The 25,877-nt window shown below is 39.5% G+C and overlaps 1 protein-coding gene across 2 annotated transcripts in view; it reads left to right on the top strand.

Annotated features, from left to right (window-relative positions):
• The window catches only part of ICA1 (islet cell autoantigen 1, 69kDa), a 138,807-nt gene that overhangs the window by 4,904 nt on the left and 108,026 nt on the right, over positions 1–25,877 (top strand). For both annotated transcript variants that reach the window (XM_011974733.1, XM_011974732.1), the window contains exons 3-5: positions 2,764–2,836; positions 10,107–10,230; positions 13,001–13,199. In XM_011974733.1, coding sequence (XP_011830123.1) covers positions 2,764–2,836; positions 10,107–10,230; positions 13,001–13,199 — 396 coding nt within the window. The remainder of the gene's footprint in view (positions 1–2,763; positions 2,837–10,106; positions 10,231–13,000; positions 13,200–25,877) is intronic.

Below are 25,877 nucleotides of genomic sequence, written 5' to 3'. Positions count from 1 at the left end.
GCTCCCCACCTACCCCACCCCTGCTCACTGTCTAACACATGACCTTGTTTTATTTTATTCATAGTACTCATCTCTCACTGAATTATCTTGGGTGTTCAACTCTTTGCCCACCTTCCCTCCACTATGAGATCAAATTCCGTATTAGCCTATTCACCACGTATCCCCAGCCACACACAGAATACACATTCAATAAGTACTAACTGAATAAGGGTATGTATTAGTGCAATTAATATCAGTTCTCAGCCCTTTCCTTCTGCAATTGGAAATTTTGAGATAGAAACTGGTTTTGACAAGGATGTTCTAATGGAGATTTCTGCAATGGAGGAAAGTAGAACGAGGAAGCATCTGTTTCGATTTTTATGTTCTATGTACAGTGTAAATTATTATAAACATATATGCTTTTTATATATCATAGTTTTTTCTTAAGAACCTAGTAAATACATGCCTTATTCAAAAGGTAATTTAATATGTTAATTACAAATATATTAAACATTATATGTAGGTTCTTGCAGCAGTATTTTGGCTGAACCAAATGTCCTTTAATCAAAATAGCTGCTCTCCTAGGTTTGTAGCATCCAGAGTACCTAGCTGTGACAAATAATTTAGCACATGATAGGGGTTTCTGTTGCAGAAATGTTAATACTGATGTTGCTGTGTATAGAGAGGATGGATTCCATCCATGAAACATATGAAAATGATATGAAAACCTCTTGAATGTGTTCATACCTTGAGTTATCCATAGAAGGCTAACTTATAAACCAAGAAATTTTATTCTTCTGGCACAGAAAACTTGTGTGCCAAGCTATAATGATGGTCAGATGCTATTGCAATCTGTTGGAAAGTTAATATAGAAATGTTGCACTGAGTTTTAATATTTGTCCACATTGCTTGCTAATGAAATCCTTTTCTGAAAAACAGCTCTTCAGTACAGTAACTGACAAAAAGTAATCTCTGCTGACAGAAATCTTCTTGCCAGAGTCACTCTGCCACAGCAGAGTGGACTGATTAGATGATGGAAATGTTTCTTATCTTGCCTTGGGCATGATTATGTTAGTATATATAATTGTCATAACTCACAGAACTGAACACTCCAGAGCTGTGCATTTTAGTGCATTTAATTTATACCTCAATTTTATTTATTTATTTATTTATTTATTTATTTATTTATTTTTGAGAAGGAGTCTGGCTCTGTTGCCCAGGCTGGAGTGCAGTGGCCGGATCTCAGCTCACTGCAAGCCCCGCCTCCCGGGTTCACGCCATTCTCCTGCCTCAGCCTCCCAAATAGCTGGGAGTACAGGCGCCCGCCACCTCGCCCGGCTAATTTTTTTTTGTATTTTAGTAGAGACAGGGTTTCACCGTGCTAGCCAGGATGGTCTCGATCTCCTGACTTCGTGATCCACCCGTCTCGGCCTCCAAAGTGCTGAGATTACAGGCTTGAGCCACCGCGCCCGGCCGATATACCTCAATTTTTAAAAAGTGAATAGTAACAATAGAACACCTCCTAGACATACTTTTTGAACGTCCTTGCTCCTGTGTTCAGGAAATACTATGTGTTAGTGGGTTTTGATGCAGAATACTGATATAAAACACTTGCTAAGGGATGGATTCAGACTGCTCATCTTCTGTTTTGTTTTACGGCTCTTTACTAAACAGGTGGAAGATGCAATTTAATGAAATGGGAATTAGCAAATTTATATTCTTCATAACCAAGCTTTAAGCATTCCTAGAAATGGTTTTAATCTTTTAAGTATATATGCATGCATCTGTTTTTATTAATTTAGTCATATTTATAATGAAACAGATCATCTGTGTTCACTCAAATGTAGAAGTGCTTAATGTACCATTATATAATTTCTGCACCACTGTGGCCAGAGAACTAGGAGAGAGAAAGAGGGAAAACCTTGCCCTGCCTTAGTGAGTAGCTCCACAGAGGCAGGATGTTTATCTGCCGGGTTTTCTCATTGATACCATATCTCGTCCCTAAGTTAGTGGGCAAAGGGTGGAGAAAGTGTGAAGTCTGTTCTGTCTTTTCTTGAGTTATCTCAGTTTCTGAAACAAAGGCTGGAACCAACGTGCATTGAAATCAAGTTAGATTCTTCTCAGCACAGCCCCATCTGCCTTTCCCCCACTTTCCTCTAGTATGGCCACAGCATGGCATTATATTTTCTCTCTGTATGTTTTATGAAATTGTTGGGAAAATAAGGAGTATTGGGGACTGCTTGCCCAACATCATTTTATCAGATGTTTTCTAAATACATAGGACATCCAGCTGATTGATTTTGTTTGCTTTATCCAGTTGTTTAAGCATGCCGTAAAATACATTAGGATCACAAAATAAGTTAACATCAACTTCTAAATATGCTTAATTGACAGATCCCCCATTTAAAAAAAAAACAGCAAGTGGTGAAAGGAATAAATTTGATTATGAATGAATATTGGGTCTGGTTTACCAAGTCATCTAACTGGACCCTTCACTTAGGATTTCTGTTTTCAGCTATTATTTCAGTAGACCGGAGGATATAACTGTTCTGCAGATCTTAATTTAAGTTGCAGAGATGATGAATTCCAATAAATATAGAATAATAGGAGATATTTAAAGGCTTTGGTCACAGTTTCTATATAGTGCACTACATAACACTAAGCATACTTAGACATGTGGTCTTGTTTTTGGCAAATTGAACACTGTGGTTGTGTTCAATGTAATTATTTTTTATCTCACCACTGTCTATTTTATTTTGCGTTTTGTTTGTATTTTTATTACAGCTGTTTCATTCAATTCAGAGAACCTGTCTGGACTTATCGAAAGCAATTGTACTCTATCAAAAGAGGATATGTTGTAAGTATGACATCAGTATAAATATCGATCAAATAGACAGTAAGAAATAGCAGGGTATTTTGTCTTGATACATCATTTCAGATGCTTAGGAAACTAAGGGTGTTTGTCTATGTCTTTAGGCAATTGGGAGGAGAGCCTCTAATAATTTTATCAATAATATACATAACTTGTTTATCTTTCAAAGCAAGTATCATACTAGGAGAATTCTGTTTGGATCTCCCATGGATATGGACATGCCATTTATTTTCCCAATTATAAAAGAGTTTTCTCAGTTAGTATCTTGGGCTTTTTACCTTCAGGTTTTTTTTTTTATGTGATTATCTTCACTCTCTGATACACAGTTTTGTTCCTTTTAAGATAACAAACAGAGACAGAAGGCACATACAGTTAATTTGTTGATGATATTTTGTTGACAACATTTCTTCATGAATGTTTTTTGTATTGGATATTAGGTTCCTACAGAACGATATTTTCATATAGTCAGACTGTCTTAAAAGCATTAACAACAAAGTTATCTCTGAAACACTAATATCAATTACATGTTAGTACATTTTTAAGTTTCCACTTGTAGGTCATTTTAATAATATAATCTCTGTATTTTTGAGACTAGACTATGGGAAGTCTTTCTGTTGCTGACTGCTGACAAACCCCTTTTCAGTAATCACAGATTTTCTACATCAGTAGAAAATTTTTCTACGTCATTTTTGTACATCATTTTTCTACATCAGTAATATTTTTCTACATCAGTAATATTTTATTAAGACAATCATTTTGGTAGGCTGAATGCGTTGGCTCACATCTGTAATCCCAGCATTATAGGAGGCCGAGGCAGGAGGATCACTTGAAGCCAGGAGTTTGAGACCAGCCTGGGCAACAAAGTGAGACCCCCATCTCTACAAAAAATAAAAATACCTAAAAATTATCCGGGTACCATGGCATGTGCCTGCAGTCCCAGCTACTCAGGAGGCTGAGGCAGGAGGATCACAGTGACCTATAATGAGCCATTGTGCTCCAGCCTGGGAGACAGAAGGTGACTGTCTCTTAAAAAAAAAAAAAAAAAAAAAAAAAACTTACTTCAGGAAAGTCCAAAATCATTGTATGTAGAGGCAGTATTTTATAAATTATCTATGTTAGTATTTCCTAAGTGTTTGCGCTAAGACTTCTCCAGGGCTGCAACTCCAGGTCTTGATCTGTGAGGAAATTAAGACACATGACCACCGCTCCCCTATTTATCTTTCCTGCATCCAGTCAGTCTCAAATGCTGGATTTTGCCTCCTAAATAGCTCTCAGATTCTCCTTCCTCTCTCCGTCTTCTCTGCCACTACGTTGGTTCAGGCCACCACCATTGCTCTCTCACTTGGTTTACTAATCATCTTCCTCACTGATGTTGCCTCCACCTCTGCTTTCTCTAGCCTGTTGTCTGCACTGCTGTCAATCAAAGTACACTTTTAAACCCAATCAGAATCTTCCTTGGCTTAAACCTTGTGTTCTGGGAACTACTGGTCAAACTTCTTCTTACTATACCCACCATCCCCCCAGTATTCACCATGAAATGAATCATTTTCATTTTTATGGTAGAAAACAAAATAATTTAGAAAATTATAACTTTATTTTTTTAAGTAAGTCACATGAAGTTGGTGTGTCCACTTTTCATTAAACAATACATATTGTAACAAGGGAAGAAAAGAAGGATGCTTCCATATTTTCTGTAAATAGTGATTCTCTAAACAGAAATTATGTTTTCCACCTGTATTAATGTTTCTAAAAGAATATAGAGGAAAAACTTCCCCCTAAACCACCTCAGAGTAGTTAATAGAATTATAATGGAACACCATCAAGGCTCATAATTATCTTGTAATATAAAGGGTTAGAATAATGTCCCCACCCTTGAAGTAATCACCTGGTTGTGCCAGCAGAGCTGGCTGTGGATGGTGGCTAAGCCCTTTTATGTCTACCCACTAAGCTCATGTGAGCCATGCCATCTCAATAGAGACAGGAGGGAGGAGTTCTGCCCTGCTTGGTCTTGAAAGAGATCCCAATTTGATAGAAGACTAAAAATAGTATGGTTAATTGAGGATGTTGCTATGTAGCTGTCAAAGAAACAAAAATGAGGAAAATCTGTGAACTAATATGGAGTGATTTGGAGGATATGCTTTTAAGTGAAAGAAGCAAAAGATAAAAGCGTATCTATAATATGCTATCCTTCATGCAAGCAAGAAGTTGATATAAAATATAAATGTAAAAAAAGGTAATATATATAGAGTGTGTGTATTACCATTTTTTTACATTACATTTTACCATCTATAGCTATATCTAGAGAGCAAGCCTGCTCATTGTGCAAAGGAAATTTAGGAAGGATAAACCAGAAACGAAGGAGACTGGATACCAGTGGTGGGTGAGGATGGGAAAAGGGTTGAGAATGGAGGAGCAAAGGTGAGGAGGGAGCTGTACCTTCCTAAGGTACCTTCCCATAGCTTTGATTCCTAAAACCATAGTGACATTTCATAGACTCAAAAAATACTTAAATCCAGCCAGATGTGGGAAAATCTAAAATGGAATGCAAACAGTAATAAATGAACTTAATTGCATTATAAATGAATAATATTGTCACAGTGACCAGAATTGAGAAAAACAAGAACTAACCTCAGTAGTTTTGGAACATAATTATTTTTAACTAGATTCTGAGGCTAAACACAAAAAGAATTATACATGGAAGCCGTACTCTCATTGGTAAATTTGTTTCTTATAGGAATATGGGTTAGCAATGCTGAAACTACATTATGCAAATATTGAAGTTGAACTATCTGTAAAGACATTGTGCATGATGAGAGCCAGGTTTCTCACTCCCTACATTAGAAAGAAGTTACAGATAAAGAAAAGGAGAAGCTAGAAGGAACACTGTGGTGTTGCACTGGCATCAAAGGTGCCACTCTGAAGTCATTGTTTTTAATATCTATACAGATAGATACATACAGAAATAAATGCAGATGAGGGCATATGCATGGGTTAGTGTACATTCATATATTTCTTGCTTCTTTGAGCTGACATGACCTAGAAGCACTAACACCCCATAGCAGTGAGTACATCTGGCACCCAGATCTTGCTTTCTAAATACCTTTCCCTAGTAAAAGAAATGCTCCTTGCAGAAGTGGTTGATTCTGGGATTGGGGCAGGGAAAATTCAAAATGCACCTGTATTATTTGTAACACTATAACATAAGGTAGTGCTTGAGAAAGGATATGTTGAAAGGACATGGGAGCAAACCTATGATCAAAACTGGCACAATTTGAGCAACAAACTAAATAATGATAAATAGTGCTAGTATTGAATTATAACCTGTAGAATAAAATTAATTTCCCTTAAGTCTATATGAAGAGAGAGAGATAAATGGTGGAGAAGGGGCAGCTTTGTCTCATAAAATAATTTCAGTTAATTAATGGAAAGAATGAGGGAACTACAAAATCACCATTAGGCAAACACCACAGTGAGAATTGTGACAGGTGAGATTCACTGAAGAGTGTTAGAATTAGTGAGTGAAAGTTCGAGGAGAAAATGGACATTTGCATCGTCTCATGTATTCCCCCCAAGATTTTTAATGATTATAAAAGGAAAAAAAATTCTTAACTTTACAGTGGAGAAACCCAGCAGATACCTGCTTAACCAAGCGGTTGAGCTTGACATCATGAATGATGAGGTACACTGATGTCATGTAACCTCTGATGCTGTGCGCTAAGAAAGACTCTTCAGCACTGTGTATCCTTCCCAAATATCCATAACCCCAGTCTAATTCTCAGAAATCAGACAAACCCAATTGAGGCACATTCTACAAAATATCTAACCAGTACTCCTAAAATCTGTCAAAGTCATGAAAGATAAAGACAAAGGAACAGTCACAGATTTAAGAGACTAAGGAAACTCAGTATTTTGGTGCCAGGCAAGACCGTAGATTGGATCCTATAACAGAAAAAGAATGTTAATGGAAAAACTGGTAAAATTCAAATAAGGGCTATAGGTTAGTTGATAGTATTGTACCAGTGTTAATTTCCTAATATTAATTATTGTACCATGATTATGTAAGATATAAATATAAGGGGATGCTAGGGAAAAGTAAGTACTAGGGGATGTTAGGGAAAGGTATACAGGAACTCTATATACTGTTTGTAATTTTTCTGTAAGTCTATCATTATTTCAGAATAAAAGGTTTAATACACGTAAATTGGATCACATTGCTCCCCTACTTTTAAAAGCCTCCAATAACACATAAAATGGAATCTAACTCCCATTCTTATACATAGGACATGATCTGGCCCCAGTTCACCTCTTCAGCTACCTTTTCCCTTGTCCACCAAACTCCCGAGGCCTTTTGCACTGGATGTTCCTGCTGCCGGGAAGGTCCCTGCTCTCATAGTCCCAAGACTATTGTCATTCAGAACTCAGCCTAATGGTCACCTGCTCAGAGACACCTTCCCTGATTACCTTGTCTAAGGCAGCTACTAACCACTCACTCTTACGCCCCATCTCTCATTGCTCTCCCTGGTATTTTTCTTTTTCGTGTTTCGTGTTTGTGATTATGTTTTATTTTCTATCTCCTGCTGCTTGAATATAAGCTCTGTAAGTGTGGGGAACTCCTTTATCCTCTTCATCACTGTATTCTAGTGGCAAGAACTGTGCCTCGTATGTGTTGGATTATCCATAAATCTGTGCTGAGTGAGTTAATGCTGTCAAGCTGATTAATTTCATAGTTCCATGGTTGCCTTGTTTTTAAGGGCACATCTGAAAACCTAATCAGCAAGTAAGTATAAAAATGTTTTTGTCTCTGAATTCTCAAGTCCCAGATAATTGAAACCTTATTAATAGAACATTTCGAGTTATCTTTTTTTATTTTTACTTTCTTCTTGTAATAGAAGCAGGGGTTTTGCTATGTTGCACAGGCTCATCTTGAACTCCTACTATCAAACGATCCCCCTACCTCTACCTCCCAAAAGTGCTGGGACTGCAGGTGTGAACTACCACACCCAGCCCTCTTGCATTACCTGATACCTATGTTATACCTGAATTTTAAACTTCTATAAGTTAATTTCAGTATTTGAGTTTTTAAAATTAAAGAATGACTACCCTTCTCAGAAAATCTAACCTTGACGCTGATGGAGCTCACACTTCTTTCCACTGCCCTCTGAGTAAGTATTGCCAAGTAATCAGAGTCAGCACCTAAAATGAAACCTGTTTGCTGCCCCAAGTTAATCCTCAAGTGCCTTAAATGAGCCAAAATTATTTTAAAATGCTTCAGCCTACTTAGGTTTATTTAGGAAAGAGTACATTTCACCAACCATGTAATCATTCAGGTACCACGAATTGGTTTCTTCCTAGCCTTAAGCTAAATGCGTTCATTTGTATGTGACTTGAGACTTCAAGGTAAAAAGGGTGACAGTAGCCTCATGCTATTAAGAACAAAAATGAGAAATTGCTCTCCATAGGGGAAGATTCATTGTGGACTTGAGTGAGACACATGTTAGTCAGTGGGGAGGAGAAGGAATGGAAGGTATTAAAAAACAAAAAAACCTTCTTATAATTATAGGAGTTTTAAAAAGCTACATAGAACCATGGCATGAGTATTAAAAGGCAATAAGTATTTAAACTGAAATAAAGTGTATGAGGATAACAAGGCAAAATTATAGTTAATTCAGTTCACAAGCATTTAATTAGCACCATGAATTTAAGACTTTATGCTCGGCCTGGGGAATACACAGTTTGAGTGAGATCCCTGTCTTGGAAAGCTTAGAGCCCCCTGGGAAAGAGAGACACACGCCCAGTCACACAAGGTGAGTCCTAAGTCAGGTGCCCAGAGAGCGCTGCTGTCCGGAGAAATAGGGATCAATTGCTTCACAGAGGAAGGCCTGCGAGCAGGCCTTTGATGGTGAGCTTGATTTTTGAGAGACAGAAGAGAAGCAGGGTCATCGTTTATCTCTCAGGAAAAATGGGTTCTAAAAGCCTCTTCTTGACTGGGCCTTCCCAGGGGAATGTTTAGAGTGAAACTATAGTCACAAATTAATAAGGTAGCAGTATCGAGTTTAGCCTTCACCTTTGGATCTGTGGTTCCTGCCTAATGTTCTACAATTATTGTTGGTGAGATTCTGTCAGGAATGGGGGTACGTTCTTAAAGAAAAGTCTGACTGGTTTGTGAAAATTGGCAAGAATCCTAGTAGCATTTAGAAAGCAGTTTTAGAGACACATGGTGTATAAATACATCAATACAGAAATAGGAAATAAAAGTAATGTTCAAAATCTGTTGATGGTAAATGCTGTGTTTAGGGGGAAAGCACATCCTAGGAAGCTAAGTGTCACTCTGGTGCCGGGGGCTTGGCTGCTAGTGTGTGTTCAGGACCCCTACTGTGCCATTATGTGGGTGCACTGTATTTTATTAAACTAGTTCCTAGTATGAGGAGAGTGTTTTACTATTATAAATAATGATGCTATGATTGTTTTTGCATTTACATCTTTGTGCCCATTTTACTACTTCCTTAGGAAGTACTCCTACCTAACAGTAGACGTGCAGAATCCAAAGATACATGCAATTCTATGATTTTTTAAATGTTTACTGTCAAATCAATCTGTAGAAAGCTTGCACCAAATCACTTTCCCACCAAAAATACCATCTGAGGTTGTCTTTAAAAATAAGGCCAAGATTAGGCATCACCAATTCAGATTTGGTTCCAGCTCTGTATTTTTAAAACCCACTGTCATCAACCTGATGACCTCCCCACCCTCAATCCCTACCCCCACTTCCAACCAAAAACCTGTGTCACGGCTGAGGTATTTGAATTGCTTTACAATCGAATAGAATGTAACTCAAAAAGCAGAGATCAAAAGTCAGCAGGAGAGAATAATGGGAGGCAGCTAGCACTGCATCCTAGGCAGCCACAAAAGATTCCCACAGTCATACTTGACAAACCCAACTCCTTTATTTCAGCTCGAAGCAGCACATTATGGGCTTGCTTTTCAGTACAGAGGTCATTTTCTGGTTCTGATTACAGGGCACCAAACTCACTGACAGATGTATTCAAGTGAATTTGATCTCTCGTATTGTAAATGGAAGAACAGCATGAAAGTTAAATGGGGGGTAGGGGGAGCTTACCTTGTAGCCTGCCACTTGGATTTAATTTCATCTCGTCTTCGCCTCTGGAAGAGAGAGGACCTTGTGATTTGTCTTTCTTGTTCCCTTTGTAATCAAAATGCTCATTGTTCATGGCTCCTTTGGTCTTTTCTTCATCAGTCTTGTCTCAAGAAGAAAACGAACTGGGAAAATTTCTTCGATCCCAAGGCTTCCAAGATAAAACCAGAGCAGGAAAGATGATGCAAGCGACAGGAAAGGCCCTCTGCTTTTCTTCCCAGCAAAGGTGTGTGGCCTTCAGTGGGGCTCTATTTGGAGGGATCTGAGGAAACTCTGGGACGCACCCTACTCATGAAGGGGAATCTTACAGTATTCTTTAGAAGGATTTTCCCTGAGGCTGAGGAGCTGCACTGTACTCACTAGTTAGGCAGTTTGTACTTAACTCTCTAATTAAGATTAATACATAGGATTTTTTTTTCCTCCCTGTTAATTAAAAAAAATTTTTTTTCATTTTTCTTTTGGTCTATAGGGGCATTATATATGTCAATCACTATGAGTGCTGTCCTGGGCTTATGTTTGACCTTCCGTGTTGCTTGTAGCAATCAGTCTGGTCCCCTTCCAGCAGCTGATTAAAGCAGGAGCCTAATGAGACCAGGTGGAAGGGTTCCCTCTCCGCTCTCTGTGGGCCAATTAACTTCAGAGAGGTGCTGTTCTCATGCCCAGGTCCACACTGCTCAGGCCGCGGACCATAACCTGAGAGTGTGTCAGAAATGCAGAATCCAGGCCGCACCCCAGACACGCAGGATCCACATCCCCGTTTTAACTAGACCCCTGCTGTTTTCATGTAAATTCAAGTTTGAGAAGCTCTGGTACAGGGAAAATTGTGGTAGATGAGTGGTATTTTTTTTTTTAACACAGCTGTGACTCATTTTTATGGTGGATGTTAAATAAGCAGGAGCCCCTGCACACAGTCACTCTCTGCGCCTGAGAAAAGTGACACTCCTCCTCACTCCCTTCTCTCCCAGTAACTAACAAACCCCCAAAATGTCACCCACTAATATTAGGAGAATGTAGGTAGTTCCCACAAATATTCCGGCTATAGAAATTTCACTTACTCAACTTGTCCAGCATTTTCTTCTGTTAATGTCTCCTTGCTGCTTTCCCTCCTTTTGGGCCAACAACAGGCCAGCAGCATGGTACATGGTTGTTCCTATGAAAACCCAAGAAAGATGGAGTAGAAAAAAAAGAGACCTGCTGCATCTGTTTTTCAGTGGTGTCTTCTCCTGGGCATCTAGGTTCTTCCTGATGACATTTGGACCCTGACTTTGCGGGCAATGCCAACTTGTATGCTGGAATGAAACCATTTCTAGTTCTCCACACATTTCCCAAGAGGTATTTGTTTATCATCTTAAATCTTACCATTTAGTATTATTTATAATTTTTCTATATAAAAATACATACTCATTCTAGAAAAATTTTAAAATAGAGACAAACCAAAAAGTGAAAATTAAAAAGCAACTAAAATTTTGCTAATAGAGATGATCTACTTTTAACCTCTTAATAGATACTTTCTATGCCTATAGGACCTTTTCGAACCTTGCAAGAATAATTGTTTCCTAAAAAAATATTTCATAGAGTAAGTTGTCATATGTTAAACATATAATTATCACTACCTTCAGTGAGAAAAATTCTTAGGCAAAGGAAGAGAAAAAAGAATCTAGAAGTGAACAGACTCGTTAGGGAGATAGCTGAGGACTCTTGATCTCTTTAAATAGAAGTCACCAGTTACACAAACCTTCACACCAGTGTTGTTTTACTGACTTATTCAGTAGTCATTGCTACAACCACATATTCTATTTGATGAAAGGTGAGTATTAAATCAAACCAACAGGAATAACATGCTTACTTTATGGCACAACAATGTCTTTGAAAATAATCTGCAACATCTAGGTAGGACAGTGTGAGCAGGCTATTCTTATACAAGTACTCAGTATTTAAGAATAATACTTTACAGACAAGAAGGAAACTAGGGGAAATAGTAAAAGGAAATTTTTTCTTAAATCGTTCATTGCACCATTTGTAATCTTAGCGTGCTACACACATGTAAGGCATTGCAGACATTGATGGAATTTCCAAAAGCTGACTTCAGTTCACTGACACCATTGTTACCTTTAGCTAAATAAGTTTGCGTTTAAATTGAAATTTAAATATTCATTTTTTGGCGTTTGTGCCCTGAAACTTCATGGAGAAGAGTATATTTTAAGAGTATAATTCATCTGACATTGCTCATTTTTGGGTAGGGAGATGGAAGAAGCAGTATTTCTCCCCAAGATGAGTGTTATATCCGAAGTTTAATATGCCTTAAACGTTTTTTGGCTGGGTAAATGGCATATGTTATAGCCAACATTATAATAATTTTACACCTACTTCATCACATTCATTTCTGGTGTAGTATCCTCAAGTGTTTTTTTTAGCAAGGATGAAATAATGTAACCTGTCTGAAAGTGCTAACACACAATAGCCTCTCAGTAAATGTGCTGGTCCCCCTTCCTGTACCATTTCAAAATACTTCTGCTCATATTTCATTCCTCTGTGACTCTTGGAGTGAGCAGTAGATGCCTTGGCCTTTGGAGAGTGATCTAAAATGGCCTAGTCAGAGAGACACTAATCATATACACTCCATGCCTCCTCAAAGGGCCAAATGTAGAAATGGGCAGTGGTCATGCCTTGGCCGTCCTCCATGAACACAGGATTGACCCCAGCTTCAAATGAGCGCTCAGCCCAGGCTCAAGACCACCCCCAACAACGTGGATGGAGGTGCTTGCCAGTGGTCCAGTTAGTAGCAGTAAGCTAAGGGATGGGTACATGGATAATCTTCTCTGGCTGACTCATCAGTTCAAACTACATGTATTTCAATTATTCAGCAAATATTGATGGAGCATCTTCTACATTCCAGGCACTGTTCTAGACTCGTGAGTCTAAGATTGGCAGAATGTCAAGGAGTTAAATTTCTCACTGGCTTAGTTTTGAAAGTGTGGCTTTGTCCTCCTGTCTAGGTTGGCCTTGCGAAATCCTCTGTGTAGATTTCACCAAGAAGTGGAGACTTTTCGGCATCGGGCCATCTCAGATACTTGGCTGACGGTGAACCGCATGGAACAGTGCAGGACGGAATATAGAGGAGCACTATTATGGATGAAGGACGTGTCTCAAGAGCTTGATCCAGACCTCTACAAGCAAATGGAGAAGTTCAGGAAGGTAGGAGGTTTTATGAGGGTTAGCAGAATGGGTACCTGCTGGAAGGTAATGAGGTGTGATTTGAATCCCTCTGGTGAAGAAGACATAACTCAAAAGCACCAAGGATGCAATTAATCATCGCTGGTGTCTTTTTATGTGACAGAATACCAATTAATGTGATACGTAATTCTCTAAAGGATAAGATAGAAGAGACGGCTGGAAATTGCTGGGATTTCATAACTGCTTTTAATTGAAGTCAGATTTTCTTATAATGCGCACTTTTTGTAAGGTTGTCACTTCTAAATGCATTTTCATGCATAACTAAAAATCAAGATTAGATCAAATGGATCTGCGAGGTGAGAACAGACTACTGGGGAAATCTTTTAAAATTGCTAATGCATATTAAAATTAATAGAATAATAATGCTCCTTTGTTTTGTGACATGTTCAGAAGCAGTGGGGTTTAGTTGCAGGGTTAACGCATGCATCATTCCTCAGAAATTTTTCTGAGGAAAGTATGTGGCTGAAGAGATGGCTATGCTCTTAAACTTCATTGAAATATTTGATAAGCAGCAAAGAACAATCTTGTTGGTTTTTTAATTATCTTGTGTCAATTTAGCAGTTTGATTTTGTCATACAAGAATACATTCCACCACTAGGTGGCAGTCTTACACTGAATATTTATGAAAATGTAGCGAGATTTTTGTTGTGAACAATCTTGGTAGTTCTTTGTTTGGTCGCCTGGATGTATTTCAGGGTGTGAAAGAAAAAAGAATCAGCCAAATGTTAGGCTTGACATAATATTGTGTCAACTGTCTTACTCATTTCAAATGATCCATTTGTAATTGTGATATTGCTTAAAATCCCTAGATTTCTTATTATGTACATTATTGCAGAGCTACAAATAGAACCTTCACTTGCGTTGGAGGTTAGCTCTGTAGGGGTGGAGGGAAGGAAGGTGCTTAAGAATACGGTCACCAGTTCTTGACCTAGATATAGATTGATTCCTTTTAAGTCAAGTTTTATCTTGGTTTGTGATTTAGAACCCTTCCCTCTGAAGAGAAATCAGGGTCCATTTTATTTCTGATCACAGATGTCCTTCATGTGTCAGCAACATCTGACTTCTTCATAAGGTAGGCTTCTGAGTCATAGAAAATCAGGACTGAAAAGGCTGTTGTGATCCTCCAGTGAAACTCACTCATCTTATGGAAGAAAAAAATCAAAGCCCCCAAATTGTAAATAGCATTTTTAAAGGATTGCTAGCTAGATGCTGGTGATCCCAGGCTACTTTTGAAGTTTTCTAACTTTTTAATCAGGCCAGTAATTTGGTTTGTCATTAGTACTTTATTTGAGGGTTGAGGAGAATGGAGTGAAAAGGGTGAAAAAAATTGTCTACAAGGCAGAGTGCTTATCATTTATATCTGTTGCCTCCTTTAATCCTCATAATAACCAAGACACTGATTTTATTTTATAAGTGAGGAAAATGATACCCATGTTGGGAAATTAGCCCAAGATCAGAGAGGTAAATGAGAGTCAGAATCCTTCAAAATACACATAATTTTCTTCCCTAAGAGAGAATACCTAAAATTGAAAAAGGCCTTTCATAGTAATTCCTCTCTTGTGATTTATTCATTCAATTAATATTTATGGAACACCTCCTATGTGCCAGGTAATAAAAATAAATATATGATTATTCTGGAAGGCAGAAGAATTTTATGTGGAATTGTGTTTTTTTTGGTTGTGTTTTTGGGGGAGTGGTTACTAACTGTAAGGACGAAATAAAAACCAAGCCCTTCGTCATTTGGTTTGAATGTTGAAACATTACCCATTCCTCAGTGTCATCAGTCTGTTGATTTTGGAAAATATGGTTTTTAAAAAAAAAAAAAAATCCTCTGCCATACAGAAGTTGCCGAAGCCTTACTCCTCAATCCCATGTGTGCTGGATTCAATTTAACAGCTAAACATGGTGTACTTAGAATCTTTTTTTAAATAAGCCTATCTTCAAGTATATATTTGATTAGGCCAGACTCTCCACAAGAACAGGAACCGTGTTGGGGATCTTCACAGCCCAGGGCCAGTCCAGCGCCTGGCCCCAAATTAGCACACACATAACCGATGACAAGATTCCAGGCACTGAGTTGGAAGTGCCACACCCATGTTTTCTCAAACCTGTGGGGCATTCTCACTATTTGCAACTGACCTCATGATGTTTTGGAAATTGACATATGTGGTTTTGCAGGTAAGAAGTTGCATTATTAATGTGAGGCTTGCTGCCCTTTTTAGAATGAATTTAAATTGTGGAGTTTTCTCTTCACTTGGAGTTTATAACATGACATTTAACTTTGAGCAAGCTTTAGTGTTTCGTCCCAGTAGGACTCCATTTTAAACAGTCTCCATTTCTCTCCCAGGAATGTGTTACCTAAATGTGTTTCTGAGTCATCTAGGAGAGCGATCCAGTTGCCAGTGGCTCCTCGGGAGTCACTGTGGGAGGGGGAGTTTCAGTCTCCGTGGGGCCAGCTGTCACCTTCACATCTCAAAGGATGAATCCTGAGCTAAAGTAGTATTTTGCTATAAATTCTTTTTTTTAAGTTCACACTTTCTGATGAAGACAAAATTCGAATTCATACCTCATGGATGTGGTCTCCCTACTTGGATTCCTTGTTATCTAGTCATTCATTTATTGTCTGTTCAGCAAATGATATTGAAGCCGGGCCCTGTTCAGGCAGCATCCAGAGGAATACAGTAGTAAGGAAGCAGACTGATCATTGCCATCTTGTCTTATGCAGTCATCTGGGGCTAGAGCAAGTAAACACAGTACAGCATGGTGAACAGTAGTGTCTGGTAGCACATGGTGCCTCAGGAACTGTTGGGAGGGGCTTCCTGGAGGAGGTGGCACTAAACAAAATGTGAAGGGCGGGTAGGAAGGAGCTGGGTAGAAGGAGTAGGAGCAACAGAACAGCATTCCCGGCTGAGAAAGCAATTTGCAGAAAGATCTTTTAGGGGAAAGGAGCAGCACACTTAGAACCAGAGCACAGAAGGAGAGGTGGGTGTGGAGATGGGGGTGCCCTGACCATGGGGCTAGAAAGGGAGACAGGACTAGAATAAAAACAGCACTTCTCTAAGTGCGGCGGGGGGTAGTGGGAGGGTGTAGGGAAGGGAGGAGGCATGATCAAGTTTGTGTTCTTAGATTGTAAGATGGAGAAAGGATTGCAAGAGCCTAAGACTGGAGGCTGGGAGAACTACTGGGAAGCTTTTATATAAACCTGATGAGACATGAGGTAACCATGAAATGAAGGGGGAGGTAGACCAGAGAGAAATGGGCTATTCTGACCTCTACCAGATTCCATGGTAGCACCACTTTAATTGCTGAGGTCTTTATTGTCTTTACAAATAAGTAGAATAAGCATAAATAAGTTGCAAGTTCAAGTGTCTTTTCGCCTCCAACCAAGGCTTTTTTCATAGTGTCTTCAGATTGCCAAGAAACCTTTTAAATAGCACACAGTGAGCATGCCTGAAATGATGAATGAAAAACTTGAAGTTAAACAAAGCAATCTGTTTTCCTTCTGGCACCCTTTGAAGCACAGAGGCCTGACGACAGAGCTCTCAACATCAACATTAAGAACATTTATTAAGTGTCTCTGTCAGGGGGTGGAAATACAAAGAGGTGGGAAAGCGTGAGTCCAGCCTTCAAGCAGGACCCTGCCAGGCATCTGCTCCTTGTCAATATGACCATGAGGGACGAGATACCTGGAGAGTGTGGCCGCACATAGCTGTTCTCAAGACCAAATACATAATAGGAAAAGGTGGATGAATTTAAAGGGGCAGAGCCGGGCTGTGTGCAGTCGGAAGTTCCCCCTGACAGTGTGATTCACCCTGAGACCACGAGGTATTTTATGAGCAAAGTTACAACATGTGATATATGTGCCCTTTGAAGGCAGAGTAAAAGGGTATGATTTAAAAATAGAAGTCAGCTTCTTGTAGCAGATTACATCAGCTGAAGTTGTGAGCTTGCAGCAGAGCTTTTGCAGCCTGAATGCCCTTGAGAGAGTCCTCCTGTGGTCAATTAAGTGTCTTGTTTTTCTTGAAAGTCAGAAATGGGATGGAGGGTAATTATTCTAAATGGGATAAAAGCTGTGTTAGGTGTAAGAAAATAGTCCTGAATCCTCTAAAGAGATAGTATGGAAATGTATACGTGGGCATTTATAGGAGTCTGAGTCCTCATAGACAAGGACAAGCGAACCAGTGTTTTAATGAGAGCCATTTATTAAATGGCGAATGAAATCCTGCAGCATTTGTCTAGTTTTTCATCACCATAATTCAAAAGGATAGCTAAAAGGTATTATAGGAAATGAGTGATACTCACTGGTATTTACAGGTGCATATCTATTTAAAACAGTGTTAGCTTTTGGAGATCTGTTCATGCACTAATCATATTATCAAAGGATATGTTTGGTGAGAAGGTTTATTAACAAATGTTGGTGGCTTACTAGGTGGGACCTTATTAGGGCCATCAGTCAGTGGTGTTCTGGTGTCCTGATTGTGAAGGTTTGGGTCTATAGCACTTGGCCAAGGACTGGTAAACAGCAGTATTGATATGGGGGATGGGTTTCCTGTGAACAAAGACTTGGGTTAATTAATTTGACAGTATCATTAATTACTGCTGAAATCATTGGTTTTTGTCAGAGGTCAGGCTCTTTTAGCAATTGAGGGCAGGTCCCGTGAGAGTTGGAGACACTAAGTAATGCAAGAGTGTCACTGCTCAACCATCTCAGGCTGTAGGATGAAGGCCTTTCCTTTCTGCCTGGGCCGTTCAGCTCTCTGTATTAAACCAGTTTCTGCTTTACTTCAGTGTCTAGGGTAGGGCTGGGACACCTCCCCCTACCCCAGAGAGTTGTGTTGAGTGAATGGGGAACATTTCCAGTTTGGATCCATACAATGAACCAGTGTTAAATGTTTAAGCGCTAATATCTCTCAGGACTTTGCTTAATTCATCTGTAAAGGAGGTAGGGTAGGGGGCTTACTCCATTATCCTCTCTTCCTCTACTAGTTCTAGAATTCAATACACTGGATTGAGTTCTTTTATGAGGACAATTTCTTTTGTAAAACTAATGCTCTCTTAAATGTATTTGTTTCATAACTTGCCATTTTCATTTGTGGGTTTTGATGTGTGCCTGTTGTTTGTTTGGGTTTGATTGTTTCACTGGGGTGCCTGTTTTTTGTGGATTCAAGTAGATTGACTCTAGCTGCCAAACCCCACCCGTGGGTTGCTGCTTTTTTAGAGTATGTGAATGCCGAAGGAAAAGCCTGCCATTTTCACATGGTACAACTTGGAAGGGAACAAACAATTACACCCGTGCTTCCAAATCTGAATTGGATGAGATGAGACTTTCAGGGTTTTATGCTATCTTTATTGATTCTCCCCATGGAACTTGGTAAATAGGAAAAATTAGCTTTAGGGTAAGGCCAAGACCATTTAAAATAACGTGCATGAAACATAACTTGCTGGCTCGCTGCTCACTGCTGCTCCTGACTGGAAATGGAGAGGAGGAAGGAGCATGATGTCAGACTCAGGATGGCGCTACACTATGTCCTAGCCCTTGCTCACACGAGCTGTGACCGCTTGGATAGGTCTAATAAACCTATTGCAATTTTCTCGTCCACTAAGGGTGATCGCTGAGCCCTCTTCCAGCTGCAACATTTTTAGTTTTTTGTTTTGTTTTGTTTGTTTGTTTTGAGACAGGGTCCTGTTCTCCCTCCCCAGGCTGGAGTGCAGTGGTGCAATCTTAGCTCACTGCAATCTCCGCTTCCCAGGTTCAAGCATTTCTTGTGCCTCAGCTTCCTGAGTAGCCGGAATTACAGGCACGGGCCACCACACCCAGCTAATTTTTGTATTTTTAGTAAAGATGGGGTTTCACCATGTTGGCCAGGCTGGTCTCAAACTCCTGGCCTCAAGTGATCTCCCCACCTCGGCCTCCCAAGTGCTGGGATTACAGGTGTGAGTCACAGTGCCCGGCCTTCGTATTTTTTTTTTTTTTTTTTTTTCTAAATCACTGAGCTCATCTGTAGAGAAGTGTAGATACTGGAGTAGGTCTGATGTGTTCATTTTTCAGTGTGGTGTTTTCCTGGGACTTCACGTAAGTTCTGATCTTTCTGAGTCTGCTTGCTCTTGTTGCTATTGCTCTAATCTTGGCCTCTGGAAAAATAAGAATGTTTCATGCATAATTATTGGGGGAATTTATTGGACACTTTCAAAGAGGAGCCTTTGGTATTTACAAATGGGTAATATTTTTCTCTTATTTATGTATGAATACTTTTGCAAGGGTCAGCAACCTATGGCCCACAGGTCAGCCACCTGTTTTTGTAAATAAAGGTTTTATTGGAACATGACCATGCCTATTCACTTATGACCATAAGTGGTCTGGCTGCTTTCACAATACCATGGCAGAGTTGAGCAGTTACAACAGAGACTAATGGCTTACAAAGCTAAAAATATTTACTCACCATCCCTTTATAGTTTGCTGGCTGCTGTTTTATAGGTACCTCTAGTGCATGTTGAGATTAAGAAAGTGTGAGGTTTTAAAATTTTTTAATTGTGGTAAAAAGAAACATACCATAAAATTTACCATCTTAACCATTTTTACATGTCCGGTTGAGTAGTGATCAGTGTATTTACATTGTTGTGCAATGGATCTGTAGAATGTTTTCATCTTGGTCCCAGACAGTCCAATTCCAGAGCTCAATATGCAAACCACTTCATTTCTCCCACTCTTACAGAGCACTATGAACAAATGAAATCCAGGGCCCATGGTACTCAGAGTAGAATGAGTCCTGATCCACAAACCAGAAGATCCATTTATTTGGGGCATAATGCTGGACAAGCTACCAAACCCATTAACCATGCTATGCCTCCCTTGCAGGTTGCAGCTGAGGAAGTTGCCCCTCACAGGGGGGCAGTGAGTTTTAGAGGGCATGAGTCACGGGAGGTACTTAGCAGGGCACATGGCACAAGGCAAGCTCTCAGATAATGGTAACTCTTTTTTATAGTTACTGTATTTGTTCCTGAATCTCCAAGGGAAAAAAAAATTAACATCCAGCAAAACACATATGCTAAATAAATCAGCTGTGGGGTCTCTGGGAGGTTGGCCTCAGCCTTGGATTGCCCTCGCAATGTGGGCTGGAGTAAATGGTGTTTATCGTTCTGGATCGTCTAACAGTTTGTCACACAGGAGTCTCCAGGTATGAGAGGCCACTCCTGACTTCCTCTTCTACGATTCAGCCGCCTTCCTCCAACCCAAAGGGCAGGTGATTCCAAAGTGCCTGATTGTCTCGGGAGTCCCGCCAACCCAAGATTAGCTGCCTGTCCTGTCTATTGCTGGAGCTCCTGAATCCCTTGAACATTTTGCTTTAAAATTTCCCTTGGCCCATGGTGGTGCATGCCTGTAATCCCACCTACCCAGGAGACTGAGGTGAGGATCCCTTGAGCCTGGGTGGCAGAGATTGCAGTGAGCTGTGATCACGCCACTGTACTCCAGCTTGGGAGACAGAGTGAGACCCTGTTTCAAAAAATAAAACATAAAAAAATAAAATTCTTCTTTGGCTATAATGGTTAGACAACCCACCTCTGTGTTCAGGGATTTTGTTTTCCCCTCTGTGACCTACTTTCAGTTGGATGGAGTCTTTGAAAAAAAAAAATTGTTGAGCATAATTTTGCATTTATAAATGGATGGGCTAGGAAATTATATAGTAGTCTCTTAATTTGTACCTTTCTTACTTGATATACCTTCACAGCTTTTATATTACTTCTGTTTTTAGTTCAACTTCGTGGTGAGAAGTATTTAAACTTAAATAAATACATATTCATGATGTGTTTATGTCCTGAAAAGTTTTCAGTTACGTTTGTGCAAAATAAGTAAATATATTTACACACATCCCCAAAATGACAGACATTTAAGCACATGTCTCTCACATCCTTTTCTGTTTCCCAAGCTAGAGGTTGATCCTCAGCTGCTACCATTATTCAGTCTCCACATCCAGGAGGCCTCTCGTTTCTAATAATTCTACTTCCAAAGTATCTCTTGAATTGGTTCCCTCCTCTCATCCCCAGTGCTCTTATCTGAGCTAGGATCTTCCTCAATTTAAAGGATTATAATTGGCACCCCTTTCCACACTAATGCTAGTCCTAATTCCGTAACAAAGTGATCATGTCTTTCTCCTGGCTAATAACTTTCTGTGGCCCTTCCTTGGACAATCGACAAGTCCAAACTTAGTGTGGCCTTCTAGGCCCTCCACAGGCTGGCTCTGACCTACCTCCCCCAACCCCAGCTTCCCTCTAGAATAATTTCCCTCCTGCCTCTCTTCCCTGCTGCTGCCACACACACATGCACACCCTGTGTTTCCAGCCTCATTAAAATCCGTGCCATTCACCCCATTCTTAACACACCCTGACCTTTGCAGGCTCTGTTTCTCCCACCAGAAATTCCCTTCTCCCTCTTTTGTGCCTGTAAAACTTTGAGGCATCATTTAAGGCCACATGACCCCCAGGGAGCCTTTGCTGACTTCCCAAAGCAAGGCTGTTACCCTTTTGCACTGTTCCCATTGCACTTTATACATGCTTCTTAGCCTGCCACTTGGTAAATATTCAATAAATATTTATCAAATGAACGAATAGGTAAATAAATAGGCTTAATTATTCTGCAATTGAGATTCAAGAATGTGTAAGATCCGGATCTTACACATCCTCGAACCCAATTGCATAATCAATAAACATAATATGCTTCTTATAAATGTATTACTGAAATTTAATCCTGCCATTGAACAAAAATGAGACTCAGTTATGCAAGTGAGGATATTAACATCCTAGAAGATATCGTCTATACATACTAATTCATAATTTCTGTTATTTGAATTCTGTAAGTAGAGGAACTATCCATACAGTTTTTTTAAATTAAGCATGTTTTGTAATACTATAAATGCTAATATGTTGGCTTAAAACAGATTTTTTTCAAGTGTGGAGTGGGGAGGACTACATCTCTCTTGAGAGGCATTAAATCTTTGCATGTGACATTTCTCTAATTGTTTAAGGGAAAAGCTTGCTTAACTCTTGAGTTTCAGAGTGGACTCTGGACAAAAGTGAACTATCTGCAAACTGATCTGTGTGAACTGATCTGGTCCAAGATAGTTCTCCTTTTGCCAGATTGTCTGGCTTTTCTTCCTAAGGTTTATATGTATTGGGTGGCACATGCAAGCTTGGCTTCTAGAATTTCATGGATGACAACATTCAAAACATAACAGGTTTTATTGAGTGGAACCATCAAGTTCCAGGTCAAAATACTGCTGTAAATTGAGCCCATCTCTTAACAAGGGCTCCTCAGTGCCTCAGCAGCTTGAATCTCTTGGATGACTGTTTCCATGTTTCCATGTTTCATCACTTAAGGCTTTTGGCTGCGGGGTCAGAGGGATGCATAGTGCTGTGACAACTCCCCCTGCCCCCACGCAACACTGACTGTTCCATTGGCCTCTGTCTCTTTTTGGTAGCTCCTGAAAAAGGTATCATCTTAAATTACGGGTCAATGGAAAATTACCATGTTCTACTAGTTACTGTCTCTCGCCTCTGTAGTTGATCCCTAAGTCTGTCATAGCAACACATCCTTCTAGATTACTTTCTTCTTTTTGGTTAATAGCTCAAATATCATCTTTCCCAGCTAGTCCTCTTATTCACGAAGAAGAAATAGTTGTAATTTTTACCATCTTCTAGATTTCAGTATAAAAGAAGACAGTTGTACCCTGGTGGGTTAGCCCAGCACTCTCATTTAAAGTATTTATGCTTCAGGGATCCATTACTTTTTATTTTTATTTTTATTTTAAAATATGGTGATTTACTTACCTATACAAAATAGAGTGCGAGTTTTCTTTAAATTTCAAATAGGAGCAGTGTAGCTACTGTTTCCCCAATGCCAATAGCATTATAGTACTGTAAACTGCTTTTGTTAGACTCAAAAAGAATTTTCTTCAAATCCTTCTTTACAAACAGACGTTTCAGTGATGGCAAAAATAATGGTTTGATGGTTGCCTGGACTGCCACTTTTACATAAAACTGGATTTATAAGTTGGCTAGGGAGACTTAGTGTTTTAGAAAGAAAGATCTAAATCACAATTGCTTTAGGAAAAACTTGTGTTCTGTGTTAGTTTGTCATCAGGGAATATTAAAGAATTTTGAATAGCATTTTTAAATGATTGAATTATTTTTGTTAACCCTCAACAAAGCATTCCTAACAAGATTTATGCAAGCAGTATTGGCACTGTAATGGAGTCGTAGATTGTCATGATTTCATAGGTTCCCTGTCTCTCACTGAAACTCAGACTCCCCTTTGTCCCAAGTCCTAAGTCTATCTGTATTTTAGTGTTCGAACTATCAGAAGAATGATTGAATAGAAAACTGGTAGTTTCCATTCGTAGTTCTGAGATTTAAAATAACAAAAAAAAGATATTGGATGATTCCTTGTTCTCCAGATAACTGCTGTAATCTAACAGGGAAATGAGGAAATGGAGGCTGGCATGTTACCCGTTTATGTCCTGGTCAGCAGGAGCTCTGTTCACTAAAATGTGCACAATTCTCAGCCACTTTCGTCCCACTTATCTCAAAAAGTGTCTTCACTTTGTCTCCTTTAGTGAGTTATTGATAAAAAGAAAACCTTAAACAGACAACAGCTTTAAAAATATGTGTACTACCTTTCAAACATAAAATTTTCAGGACAGTTACAGGTATAATAAAATTATCCCAAGCGAAGAAATCCTGCTTCATCTTCGGCAGTTATCCCACTCCTAATCATTAAATAAGATCAATCAAATTCAGAGAGAGGAGCCTTAAAATCTTAAATGGGCCGATTTTACATGGGTTCAGGGAGCCCTAAAAAGAAGCAGACCCTAAGAGCCTGTTGGTATAACTCTGAAATGAAATTCCCACATGCATTAATCAGGCTTCTGTTGTTACCATCAAATGAAATATGATTTTCGGGCTTGGTAACACTTCACAGTTGATTGGCTTCTTCTATCCAACCACCCATCTATCTGTGCATCCATCTTTTAAAATTCTCTCTCCAGCTGTGACTCTGAGACAACCATTGTCATTTAGATGCTGATTCCTCACTGTGGTTCTGCTGGTGACTGCTGACATTGAAATGAGGGATGTTTCTCAAGATAGATTAATTATATAAACAAATTGAGGGATGAGGTTTTCTCCTGCTTTGTTCTTTTTAATAAATTTCTGTCCTGGACCACTAGAGGTGGGACTCAGCCATGCTTACAAGCAAAAATAGTTCATGGATATTAGTTCATGTTCTGAGAGAGGTTCAGGCAAAGGGACTTGGAAAATATCCATATCGGAAGAGGAGGAACCATAGGGGAAAACAGTCTACAGATTAATGCATGTGAAATAAATGAAGAAATTTCTCAAATAGGGAAGCTGAGAAAATAGTGGGGTAAAATATGTTACATTTAGGATCTTGTTCTCTCATTTTTTTTCATCTTAAATCTGTGGGGGAAAGATCCAGGAGAAGCTGGCAACCGCAAGTGCTTCCAGGGCCTGGAACCACGTTGGGGGATGAGATGAGCTGAGGAAGCTAGGAATGAGGTTGAGGTTTCACCGCCTGCCTTTTCCTGCCTTTTAAATGTTGTGCCATGTGCATGTGTTACTCATTACAATAATGTTTATTAAAAATATTGAGAATCAATGAGATTGAAGAACAGAAGAAAAGGGAGAATGACAGAAAAGTTTCTTAAATTGGCAAAAATGGGGAGGGTTTTTAATAATAATAAAGGGAAGAGAGAAATCAGGCTTTAGGGGCAAAGATGGGAAGCTAAGTTCCAAGGTAATGTCATGTGGGCAGCTGGATGGAGGAGGTTGGAAGATGAAGTCATTTTCGAAAGCCATCAGCAGGGAGAGCCATGTGAGGAGGTGAAGTCACTTAGGGATGGAAGGATCAAAACTAGCGCCTGAGGGAAAGCCAGCAAAGAGCAGGAAGGAAGATGACAGTGTTTCTTTTAAAAGCCTTCACTGTTCTAGGAGAACTTCAAGAAGCAGTTATGCTTATCCGGAAAGGGAAAAAAGGTGAGAAAGTAAAAAGACAACTTTTCCCAGATATCCTCAATTCTGTCCTGGAAGGAACATGTTCTATGTTTAGCATCAGTGAGAACTTGGAGAAAATCCTTTCCCAAAAAAGAATGAAGGGGGAGGGGGAGAGAGGCAGTGGGGGGATAAGCAGCTATTTCAGAGAGAACCATCTCCCCACTTTCAACCCCACTCCAGGCCTTCGAGTTGGGTTGCAGCACCCCATAGGCTGAGGTTTTGTCTCCTGACATGGAGGTTTTCTGTCAGCCTTAATGACTTGTTCTGTGTTCAGCGTCCACCTCTAATTCTTATTCACGCTGTTTAATGTGCTGAGGCACAGTCTTTCCCTACAGTCTCTCTCTCAACTCTACTCTCTCAATCTAGCGATTTCATCAGTTCCTTTTCACTGGGAGTCTTCCAGGTCTTACAAATTAAACCCAAGAGCATTTATGTTCCCGCTAGCCCCAATTTTGTCATTAAAATTTTCTGAGTAGTATCAATTGCCATAAATCAAACTAATATCCCTCTGGCTTCATCATATTTGTTTATTACTCGTTTATTTTTTAATACTCTCATAAGGGTCCCCTAATGTTC

The sequence above is a fragment of the Mandrillus leucophaeus genome, unplaced genomic scaffold (genome assembly GCF_000951045.1).
Source record: "Mandrillus leucophaeus isolate KB7577 unplaced genomic scaffold, Mleu.le_1.0 Scaffold148, whole genome shotgun sequence".
Classification (NCBI taxonomy): Eukaryota; Metazoa; Chordata; class Mammalia; order Primates; family Cercopithecidae; genus Mandrillus; species Mandrillus leucophaeus.
This window is presented reverse-complemented; position numbering and strand designations above follow the sequence as displayed.